General features: G+C 40.6%; 1 protein-coding gene across 1 annotated transcript; it reads right to left on the bottom strand.

Annotated features, from left to right (window-relative positions):
* Window positions 1–2536: 2536 nt before the first annotated feature.
* On the bottom strand, window positions 2537–6261 carry LOC140246066 (uncharacterized). Its single transcript, XM_072325511.1, has 2 exons — window positions 6001–6261; window positions 2537–4438 (listed from the first exon to the last, which is right to left on the bottom strand). The coding sequence occupies exon 2, from the start codon at window positions 4413–4415 to the stop codon at window positions 2799–2801; it is 1617 nt and encodes a 538-aa protein (XP_072181612.1). The 5' UTR covers window positions 4416–4438; window positions 6001–6261; the 3' UTR covers window positions 2537–2798.
* Window positions 6262–12798: the final 6537 nt, after the last annotated feature.

Raw genomic sequence — 12798 nt, 5'->3', positions numbered from 1 at the left:
AATGAAAATATTTTGTTAAGAATATTTGGCAGATTATAACATGACAAATACATACCTCAACTTTAGATTGTAAAAGTGAAGGTGAATAAATACATTTCTGCGAATTTGTGAAAGAGCAAATTTCTATGATTTTCAGTTATTGAGTAATGTTTCATGAAAAAATATTGGTGAATGTCATGTACATGTATTCATGCTTGTGAAAGTGTGTGTGCATGGGTGTGTTATCCTTGCTCTTTTTTTTTTCTAGTGTCAATTATAATGTATGATATGCTGATGTATTGCTAATATACATGTTTTGAACGTATGTTTGACTGATCAGATGAAATTCAGATGAATTCATTTCATTTCAAATGAGTTTGTGATGCACATTTTTAATGCAGATAGGTAATGTACCTTTAAGAATGGTGCCAGTGAAGCACCTTACCAGCACTGCATGTGAAACACACCAAAAATACACAGACATCAATTCACATACTACATTCTAAGAAAAAAAAAAAGGTTCTTTTGAGCACCATTAAATGGTTCTCAGCACTGTCACAATAGCGACACCTTTTTTGGAGCCTGTGAGAACCTTTTTTAAATGGTGCCTGTCAGCACCTTTTAACATTGGTGCCCATTAGAACCTTTTCCAATGAAATGGTTCCCATGAGCACCTTTTGAAAAGAGTCAAAAAGGTGCCCATCTTTAGTCAAAAAGGTGCCCATGGGCACCTTTTAAATGGTACTTACGAGCACCATTTCATCGGGAAAAAGGTTCTAATGGGCACCTTTTGCAAAAGGTGCCGACAAGCACCATTTAGAAAAGGTTCTCACGAGCACCTAAAAGGGTGTCGCTATTGTGACAGTGCTGAGAACCATTTAATGGTGCTCAAAAGAACCTTTTTTTCTAAGAGTGTATCCGCTGTCCCTCATTTTTAATCTGTCATTCACATCTTTGTGAATTTTGTCACCCGTGTCCGCGCACGTGAGGAAGGTTCACTTTATCACGAACTTAGAATGATTTAACTATTTATAGTCATCAGAAAGTTGAAGGTGCTCTTTCATTACAGTTGATCCCTATCGCCAAGCGACTTCTATACATATACGATAGGCAAGACATGAAACATTGAGCTGAGTATTATAGTACTGTCCACAAAATAACGATGATAAGACATGTCAACATTAACAAAATCGTTAGTATCATCATCTTTGGGTTTACAGATTATATAAAACTAAACACAACGTTAAGATTTGAAACATCTGTCCATGGAGATTATGTCAAATGCTACACAGGTGCTTTCAACAATGAACTGTAAACGTTCGAAATTCTTATAACACGGATAGGAATGAATATCAAAGACTTCCACAACGAGTAGGCCCACGCCGTATACCTCGTGCAAACACATAATTATGTGTCAGTGCCAGTTACTTTTGATGCCTTCACGATGTTTATACGATCATTGTGTGACGTGTTGATGTATGCTGTAGTACATACTACATCAGTAACATGAACTCAACGCTGGCTCGTGTTTACTGATGCGAGACGTTAGCAGGCTGAACAGACACTGAACAGACATTGAACTAACACTGAACAAACATTCAAGAAAAAAAAAGGCGACAAGATTCACAGGCACTGTGTATTCAATAGAAAGACATCACAGTCAACTTTTTTGTTTTGTTGTTCTGTGACCATGACTGACTACGATTGTTCCGAGCTAAATGTGCCCTGGCGCTCCTCAGCTTTTGTTTGAAATTCATTTCGTGTGTTGTTTTCTATTTTCAGAGCCATCCCAAATTTACGAAGCCCCATAAGTGCGAGGGGACACATGGTTTCACATGCGTTAAACGGCAGCACAAACAAGTTGGTCAATAAACTATACGTGACTGTATTACACCACGCACGGTTTCGTCGTGAGCCGCTGAACATATCATTGCATAAAGAGAGGTGTATGACCCATTCATGATGTGAAACACTCATGAATTTGTACCATAATGAAAATAATATGTTCCCGTTTCATAAGCAGCTAACTCGTTATTAGGGATCCCTGAGACATTAGTTTGTTTTCGTTAACGAGCTTTCGAAGCCGAAAATATCGCAGTAAGTCGTGTACTGCTTTTTCCACATCTATTCAATCCGTGCCATCAAGTTCCCACAACAAAAACTCCGGCAGCTTCCATATTCTCACAGAAAATGCTACGCTTTTCTAAATACTTTGAAAATACATTCTAAAAGATATGATCACCATCTCTTGCCACATACGTAGGTAAGAAAGAAGAGCTTTTCTTCATCCATCTAATTTTGATTAAACCAAACACGTTTGAATGAGAGAGATCAATTTCGCATTGTCATTCACGTACTTCAAGAACTGAGACCAGACTGTACGATGGAAATATGGGGTTGAAAGACTTCTGGATCCAGTATGGTCTTTGTTATATAGTTGAAGATTTATTTCTTTTCAATTCCATATCACACATTCTGAGTTATATATATATATATATATATATATATATATATATATATATAAATGATATAACTAATTGTTTTACTTTTGTTTGTGTTCATCAAAGAATAAAACGTAATCAAACTATACATAGAATGACTGTGTTCATTATAAACAAGACTTTTTTTTTTTCGCACAAATAAAACACATTTTGACGCATATCAATTTACAACATACATGTAGCTTTCTTGCTTAGTACTCTGTTGTGCAGTCTCGCAAACGATGCAGTGATCTTTTTCTTGAACAGAACCGTAATAGATACAGTGACTTCCAATGTAAATCGTTTAAAGACACTAGCGTTTCGCGCGCACTGACAACTTCACCTAGTCGGTACGTGCTGGCTCTGATGCCGGTGGACCATTAAACTTTTCAACTTCATTGACGAGGCGGTGTTCGGAAAACATCCTCGATGTCGGCTGCTGGCGAAACTACTTTCGTTATTGTTGTCGGCGTCTATTTGGTGGCAGAGGTTGGCAAGATAGCGTTTGCTAAACGGTCCATTCTTCTGAAAGCAGCCGTTGACAGGTCGCGGAGGATGTCCAACGGAGGAGACGTCCACCACCCTGCCAGCTCTCTCCTCTGCGCAGTGTTCTCCAGACTCTGAATGCTTAGGGCCAACCCTGCCATCGCTACCTGCAATAGATGCCGAGTGAGAATACTTGTATTGGGGCTCTGCAATGGAGCTCATTTCGGGATAAGTGTCCTGGCTAGTGTGGGTGATGGATGCCAATGACCGTTGAGGATTCGTTCCAGGACGATAGGATGAGTTTTGAAGACGAGGAGGGACATCCGGAACAAGAGTGACAGACGGAAAATCGGTGCACGAATCAGGTCTGGCATTAACCGGAGATAACTCACGGCTTGAAACCGCATATGATTCTTTGTTGTTCGGGCAATCGGGTGAGCCGTCGGAGCTAGGTTTGGAGTCTGCAAAGCCCCCTTTGCCAGAAATTGGAGGTGGGCATGAATGTATCTCTGCGTGTAGGGTGACGGGCGCGTTTAGGTTGTTTGAACCGCTGACCCCTGAAGGAGTGTGCAGTACGATCTTCCCTGAAAGAATGGGTAGCGTGAATGTACTTTCTGGGGGCCATGCGAAGTTGGTTAAGCTACCATCGGTGTTCACCGCTTTATCTACACAAGGAAGTTTAGTGTCACGTGTAAAATGAGTGTCCCTAGACAAATTATAAGATCGCGTCGCGGGTTGGGTGTGCGCCGCTGTCATGCCGTTTTTGCAGCCTTCATTTTCGAATGAGTATAAATGCAGCGATTTCTTGCTGGAATCCGACGAGTTACTCGAACTCGAGAAAGAGTCATCCCAACGGTCATCGACGCCGCTGTGATTGCTCGTCCTGCACTCTTCATCTGACGACGTTGTGGCGCTCTCCGAGGAACATCCCGAATCATTCTCCTGTTTCACCAAGTCCGTGGACGGGTTGGCCGTCGACATCGATCCGCTGTTCCCCGATGTCTGCTGGCTGGCCACAACTTGAGATGCCGTCTGCATCTCGGAGTCCAGGAAGCTGAGAATGTCCTTGGTGAAACTGGCAACATCATCGTGCTGTTCACCTTGCTCTCGTAACCACTTCTCTAGCGATGTGAAGAGACCAATCTGCTGGTGGGCCGCGGTGAAGATATCGGGCACGCCTATTCTCTCTAGGAACTGATTGATCATCCGCAGGTAAATGATGGCAAGATCGAGAAGGTCCGCCTTGTCTACCCGTCTGTGGCGGGGTAGTTGATGGCACAGGGGTACCAGTGAGCGAATCGTCTCAAGACATGTATTGATGCGGTCCCGACGCCGCTTTTCGACATCCTTGTGACTGTCCAGGTACTCGCGCGACTTCTTCCTGGAGCTCAGGTCAAGAGGGTTTTGCTCGGAGTTTCGCCTCTTTCCCAAGATATGCTGGATCTGGGCAAGCTCTGACTGTGTTGCCATGGTGATATATTAGTACAGATAGCCTGGAAGTGGAAGAGAGAAAAACACACAGCAAACTTAGAAACTGCAAATAATTGTTAGTGACCGTCGACAAGTGCAAGTTATGTTTGATTTGAAATGCAGACACACATTGGTGGACTCTGGACACCACATGCTGTGTACCGAATGAACATTCAGAGATTATTAACTAAGTGATCCACAAGACAGAACTTGTAATGTACAGACAGTATACAACCAACTCTATATAGCTCAAAGGCATGACCGTCAGAAAGAATTGACTTCAGACACACATGTATTTCAAATGACATCGTGAAAATGGCTTCACAAACTACTAGTATTAAAAAGTGATTTTTCTTGTTTGATTGGAAGAAGCAAAAAGTCTTAATCACGTTCTCATTAGCTGTTGATCCTAATTATAAAAGCATTATCGAAAGATCCATTTTCCAGTACACAACGCATGTATACGCCCAACGTACGCATTATATACATGTACTTTGTCCCCTAGTAAAGTAAAATGACCGGATTTGTCTGACAAATACTACAAAACACTAACGCATTTAATATATTTTCACTTTAAAATAGACCTATCATAATTTTATCTCAAAAAAGTCACAAACTCGCCCAGTTAAAGGGAGTATAGGCCCTAATTGATAAAGCCGAGAGCAGACAATTTACAATCAAAGTTGTGTTTTACAAGAATGGCTAGAATCAACAGAACACCTGAAGGTTTAGATGACTTTACTATCAAGCCCTAATTATAAACGTTCCACGCCACATACATATACACGCATTCAATATCTGAGCAAATGATGATTTAAGGCGCTTATATTATTTCTGTATCTGAAACGAACAACGTCAACACATAGTATCCCAGGAATGTGAATGTAGGTCGTTGTTGTTGTTGTTGTTTGGCGTTGAATTCAAATTTTGAAAATTTTACGCCAAACATTTTTTTTTAATACACCATTTTGTTATTTTCTTCTCTCTTTTTTTTTTTTTTGCAACTATCACAAACACAAACGCGAACGTGAATAGGCGTTGACAACAGAGTTTTAGAAGCCATGGACACAAGCTTTTCTTTCAAACAATAGGGCCTACGTAAATCTAGCATAATTAAGAAAATTGGGAATTGCATATAGGCCCAGACGTAAGTAAAAATACACCCTTACCAAATACAGCTACATTCGTGCAAGTAATGATGTCGACACATGTGTCCTCTAATAGCTTTATGGCCACCCTGCCCCTCCCCGAAAAACAACAACAGTAACACGAAAGCATTGTGTGAATACAGACAGAAAAACAAGACGTTGGCAAAATACATCACAGCGACATACAGTTCTGCGGCAACGTAAGGAAAAAAAAGTCTCAACAAGGTTTGTTCTCTTTCTGGTCACACGACGCGACGCGTGACTAGCGACCTCGTTGTCGGATAGAGGTCGCATGGTTTCTGGACGAATGGCATTATATCCGCCGAGAGACTGTTGAGTGTTATTCTTCCTGCTATCTAAACCTGCATAGATATACCTTACCTACTTGAAATACTTGTAGTGAAGGGACGCCGAAATGAAAATTAAATGAAACTTACCGGTTGGTATCTCGGAAGTCATCAAGGGTTCTTGTGCATGTACTCAGAAGATAAAACAGCCAGGAAAATTTCTACTGTTCACACGATAGCTGACAATCCACAATAATGGTCGACAGCTGCGAATACAACACGTCTCTGAATATTTCACACAGTAGGGTTCATCACAAGCACAGATACCACAGTGCGGCGCTTGTCTGGATTCTCATATTGCCGTTGAATGTATGCTATCGAGATATGGGGCTGCGCCTGGCACGTTAGAACGGGTAATCAATATTCATCAGACACGTAGGTGTGTGCAATGTTCCATTCTCTGATTGGTTTGTGTTGAAGGCGGAACCAATAGAGCGGTACCCCAGTGCGCACATGTAACGTCATGTGAGCTGAGTTTAGAGTATCCTCGCCTAGTAATGGCGTCCACAGTGTGAAAGGCAGTAAAAAACAACTACGTTTATACTGTTGTTGTGTCTGTTGAATGTGGTAGAAGATAAGAAGAAGGGTGAGGGATGTGCTGTCAAAAATATATATGTGCTGAAAGCATGAGTTGATCATGCATACCGCGCCCGTTTTTTTTTTCTTCTATCTCCCCACCCTTGTTTACGATTTGCGATGTGGCAATTCAGAATGCGCTTGCGCGTTTGAGATTGTGCGATGTGGAGTATCGCTCGTGCGGCCGCATCACGTGTTTTCGTACGTGATCCTACACCTCTTTCCGAGTCAGGCACGCATTGTGAAGATACACGTGACACAGTGCAAGTACACATCCAATCTCTGCCCCCCCCCCCCCCCCCTCTCTCTCTCTCTCTCTTCTCTTCTCTCGTTGCAGATTACCGCTGCATGTACCATGACCTTGGCACGATTGTTCTGATCATGGAGTGTATTATTTATGCTGTAGTAGATTTGAGCATTTGAGACAACACCACGCTAGTTTTCTCCCCATTCTTGCGCTGAAATCTTGCGTTGCAGTCTTTTATATCAAGGGATGTTAACTGTCGCTGCTTTCTCATCATAATTATATTAGTGCATATCTCTTCCCACACCCTGCCCGTCGAGATATAATACTAGTTAATAATCTATACAATATACATGTATCTTTATGGTCCTATATACCCCCTTTTGTACACTCTGTACACTAAATAGGCCCGAATTCACGAAGGTGGTACAAATGAAACCATGGTTTAAACCATGGACAAAAACCATGGAACGCCAAGAGTCGCATGGAATATTTTCTAACGAAATCAGTCATTTCGTCGATGAAATGATTATTTTGTAACGAAATGACAACATTTTGTAACTAAATGAACATTTCGTCCACGAAATGATAATTTCGTTAACGAAGCAGTCATTTTGTCGACGAAATGACTAATTTCGTAACGAAATATTCCATGCGACACTTGGCGCTCCATGGTTTTTGTCCATGGTTTAAACCATGGTTTTATTTGTACCACCTTCGTGAATTCGGGCCTTTTAGTCTATCTATACCACAACGCACGTATGTATAGATTATCATGCATGTGGAAGTCTGCGGGCCTATTGTTACACTACTACCTTTAGACCTACACAGGAGCTGCAAATACATAATGAGCGGTTCCAGACGGGCTATTTTGATTTTTTCCCCCGTTACAATGGCGCGACATGCGATCAGCAATGTGAAACCATGGAGCTATCTCTGTTGTACATAGCGTACATGTACTATCGACATTGTAGTTTGCGTCGCGCTATTGCGACGGGGGGAAGGAGGGGGGGGGGGAGGGAGAGGGATCTAGGTCCTCTTGTACAATGAGCCCCCCCCCCCCCCCCGCAGCGCTTTTGCTCAACAAGAGTATGGAGATATAACATTTTGTTAGCTCCATGCAGGATCCCACCTCCCTGCCCCATGTCCAGAGAGAGGGGAATTTTGTTTCGATCAACATTATCACGCCCCGTTTTTGGAAAAAAATACTCTCCAGGACCTCTGAGCGAATGATTTAATTTAGGGCACTATTCCATAGGTCAACTCCTTCATTTTCTGGACTCATGGAAATCGAAATTGTCACGAGTAATGTGAAAGCTTCTTTAGAGGCATAACAATGCCATCATGACTACTAGTAGGCCTATTCATCATTTATATTCATCAACGCATGGAAAATACAGTGAACTTTAATCTGTGTTTGATATCTTAGAGCATCAATCAATACTTTAAAAAACAGATTTCAGTGCTACAAACGTACATGTAGAAATAGGATGTCTTTTTTGTGTACCATAATTATAGTGAGAATATAGGTCCTATACGATCATTATGTAAAACAAAAGCAACAAGGGTTAGTAGGCCTACATATTCACGACAGTTAATTTTGAATTTGTGAAAGTGCAGTGTAGGTCCTCTGAATACATGACTGCGGTCACGTGACTACGACTATATGTTACAGCCGTATCTTATTTGTATTTCTCGCTTGTGCATGTTGCGTCACAATCTTATTTGTTATCTTTTAATATATAGGTGCCTATCGAATTTCTTCAGCTCTCAAATCATATCGAGGATAATCCTCAGGAAATTGTCAACTTTGTACGATTTCCTGATTGATCGCAAACAAGACTAGTGTATAGTGAGTATACCGGTCGGTCTCTCATACCTCCTCTCCCCCCCCCCCCCCTCCCCCAATGTTGTTGCCCTGACCACGGAGCTATACCTCCATGCTGCCCTGCCCTTGACAGGGACAGTGCTGTACCAGGAGCTCACGATATTCGGGCGATTCGGGCGATGAGAACAGGACAACAGTCATTTCCGGGTATAAGGGGGCACACTTTCCCTTTAATTTCCCTTTAATTTCATAGCAATCGTCATTTATAAGCAGAGATGTGTCATCTCAGTTTTTAAAGGATATGAGATGACTGAACCAAAGACATAAAGGTAGATTACAACGACAGGAAGTGATTCTGTGCGCAGCAAACATTACGTGGCATGAGTCGTGGAGCATGAGTAAGATGTATATAGAAGACGGTATTAGGTGTTTTCCTATAGCATAAGCATTGATTCAAACTATTATAGACTGCATCATGTAGCTTCATGACTGCACATTCTATACTTCCTATAAATATCACCTAGAAAATAACCATTTTATCATAGTATCATAGGTTGTATAGGTCCATGGTATTTGTCAAGTATCGTTGGTTCGACAAGCTGAATTTGACAGGGATCTTTATGCGAAAAGGGCCTTAAAGAACTTCCCCTGTTATGCCAAAAGGGCACTAATAGTGTACAAAGTCTATAGCGTTAAGGGCCTTTTGGCATAACAGTGGAAGTGGTTGACCCTTTTGGCATAAGACCGACGAACAGCCAATTGATGTACAAGGCAAGCTCGCCCAGTACATCCTCTTTGTAACAAAAGTTGTTGTGATTACCACGCGAATGTTGAAGCTTCACTTAAATTAGGTCCTTTATACAGTAAATGACAGTTCACTTTCAATTTAAGAATTGTTCTTACGCGCCAGAAGCCTTAGTTTTGGTTGAATGAGGCATTCAGAATGTAACTTTTTACAAGATGATTAGAAACCACTAATGGCTGAGATAACCAAAATTAAAGTTAAAACAGTGGTCCTAACAAAAGGTGGATTCCACCTTTCATTAGGACCTCTTTGTTCTTGGATATCTCAGCCACTTCAGAACCAATTTTCATCAAATAAATTTTGAATTCCTCTTAGAATTCCACATAGAATTCCCCTTAACTCATTTCAACCAAAACTGCAATCATCCCTTTCACGTTGACAGCGCCCATCAATCGTTTCATCAATCACTCTCCGAGAATCGTAGTAAAGAACCCTATAATTCTGATGGCAATGGACTTCGTAATTTAATGTGAATTCTTGCTGCTGTATATTCGTGACTTGTGAGGGATAATGTTGATAACACTGTCAAATCAGTGTCAAAAATAGTCCAGTCATCGTAGAGGAAGTAGGCCTCCTAACCACCCTTGCTAACTCCACTCATCTAATATACAGTACCTGCAAAAGTTGAAACAGTTGGGTCTCCCTGTCTGAGACTGTCACTACTCTCGGGGGTCAATTGTTTTCTGGAACAGCGGCCTTCTATTTTTATGTCTATAACAGAAAGACAGGGTGAATCGTGCACGACGTACACAAGTGATGAAACCAAATGAATTTTACTTGTTAGATTTAAAGAAACGACAACCGACGACGACAACAACAACAACACAACAAAACCGTGATGGTGCTTAATCGCTTGAGTCTTAGCTTGCGCCGTATATAGTGCCTTTCTCGTTTATCAATGTGGGCCACGGTATTAGACAACAACAACGCTTTAAATGTCAGTCGCGACAAAATTCTTATTTCCGCAAGTTCCATTTGCATAGTTAAGTTTATATATTCTATGTTATATCTGCTAACTATGCAAACTTAATAAACCTAGAATTTTGAATAGATATAAACATGTTTTTGTTGCAAAGAAAGCTGTTATGCAGCTTATATGGGCCCACATGTTTGTTCAAGATATATCTTTTAATGATTTGATCCTGGTAATTCATTCAGTTTTTAATATCCAACATGATAGATACCGAAGACTGCAAGCTCAGTGGTAACCATCTCATTTTTTTTTTCACGGCACACGGATGATGATAAACTGCTTCAAGCAAATTAAAACGCAAATCAAACGGACATGCAATCCAATGGAATGAAAAATACTATAGGAAATACACTGCAATTGGAAAGGACAAACCAGTGATTTTCCCCGACCACTAAAGGGTTTTCTCTTTTATATGTCAGCATTGTTTGAGAAGTTCCGTTATCACTATTTGAATTTATTACTGCATGTAAGACCAAAAGTATCATTCTCGTTTTAACAGAATATTGATACCGCTGCTGTACACAGCACTTTGCAAGATTCCACTATCATAACCATTTATAGTTGCGCTGTCGAGAGCTCTCCTATTTCTTTTAATCGATAACGCAGTGTATTATCAAACTGAAGAATGTCGAGAAATATCGGAGGATCAACATTTTTGAATAATACATTTTGTAAGTCTTGTAAGCCATGTGCACAGTGGTCCTATCTGGCACCGTGTAGGCCTATCGTAAAACTTTTGGGCCAACGTCCAGGTGACCACCTCTTCGGTGGGCGTCTTAGAATCAGGCTTGGCATCCGTCCTGGTTTCTAAATACAGTACACCGTAGCTTGGTATCCATGCATCTTGTTGCGTGTCCTGTAATTCAGCGCATCTGCAAGTGTTTGGTTCCCTCTACATAATCCGTTCTCATTGTAGATTTCATGCTTGATATAAATCTCGGGTTACGTCTTGACAAGTAGGTATCTTCGATATCTTCCTCAAAATATACATGGTTAATCATTATATCAATGATCAATGATAGATTTTCTTATTGTCCGTGATATCATGGCTTCCAGTGGATATTTTTGTTGTTGCACTTATTTGAGCTTACATTTTGGTGTCTAGCTATATGTTGGAGTCCATCACAATTGAGATTTGTTAGAAACCGACTTTTATCCTAATTAATATATATTTTACCCATTCTGCCATCATCATTAACGTCTCTCTCATTTAAATTGTGTCCACGCATGAGATTGACGACAATGATCAGTCTTCCATGTTTTATTTTGCATTTGTTCTTCAGTCTTTGCCCTTTTTGCCTTACTCGTTTTATTAAATTTTGTGGTTGTTGTTGCTGTTGTTGTTGTTGTTGTGTTGTTGTTGTTGTTGTTGTTGTTGTTGTTTTGTCTCTGAAACTGTTTACACTAAAATGGTCTTTACCTAGCCGATAATGAATCTTTGCCCAACCACAACCCCGCATTGTCTTGGAAGAAATCCTAGACGCAGATTAAAATTTGTAATGTGTACAAGACAACCCGTGCAGACAAGAATACAACCATTTGTGAACTGGAACTTGACAATCTTAAGGAAAACCCTTGACCGTTTTCAAGTTGCATATGTTGAAAAGAGAATACAGACATAACATTGAAAATTTCATCCAAATCGGACCGAGCTATAATTACGAAAGAAAGTCTGTCTAATGAAATTTTGATATGTCAATTAAAAAAAAAAAATAGTGACATATCATACGTATATACAGACAAGATGAGGATATGATTTAATGGCCTTGCAGGTCTCCACTTGGTTTGTACATAGGGACTAAAATCAAGCAGTAACTCTCTCTCTCTTACAGGCGTGATTGTTGCCACTTCCACTACTTTGTAAATATACGTGAAGCTTTATTTTTGTCCGATTTTAATCACGGTCTATACATTTCTGTCTGCTGGATTTCACTCTATACGTCAGTGTCGGAGTTCCAAGAGAGTACGTGTAGAAGGTTCCATGGAAATGACAACACGGATGACACTGCACCACGCAAACTCTGAGGGAAACGAGTTAGAAATGTTGGTTTCAACGAGGTCACCAACCTATGTATTTCGGAAATCCCTTCATCACATTTGTTTTGTTTTCATCACAACACATGTTTTATTATGTCACAACTACTTTCGCGAAGCTGTTGTAGGGTGATACTGTACACGTACCACCACGTACGCATCAATTTTATTTCACGCGATGACAATAGGACTACATTTACTTAAGTTTCATTATCGCTTATAAAGTGAAAATACAGAGGCGTAAAATTTTCTCATCGTATTGTAACTGGGGATTTATGTCCGGAATTTGCGGTATCACAAATCTTCCGCATGCTTATTGCAATTGGATGTCATGAGCCTCGCACGAAATTTCACCGAAAGACAAAAACAAAACAAAACAAGACAAAACCTTTGACATCAAAAGGGGCTTCTGCCCTTGCCCTTGAAAG

This window comes from Diadema setosum, chromosome 2, assembly GCF_964275005.1.
Source record: "Diadema setosum chromosome 2, eeDiaSeto1, whole genome shotgun sequence".
Taxonomy (NCBI): domain Eukaryota; kingdom Metazoa; phylum Echinodermata; class Echinoidea; order Diadematoida; family Diadematidae; genus Diadema; species Diadema setosum.
Note: the sequence above shows the minus strand (reverse complement) of the source record. Positions and strands in the feature narration are given on the sequence as shown.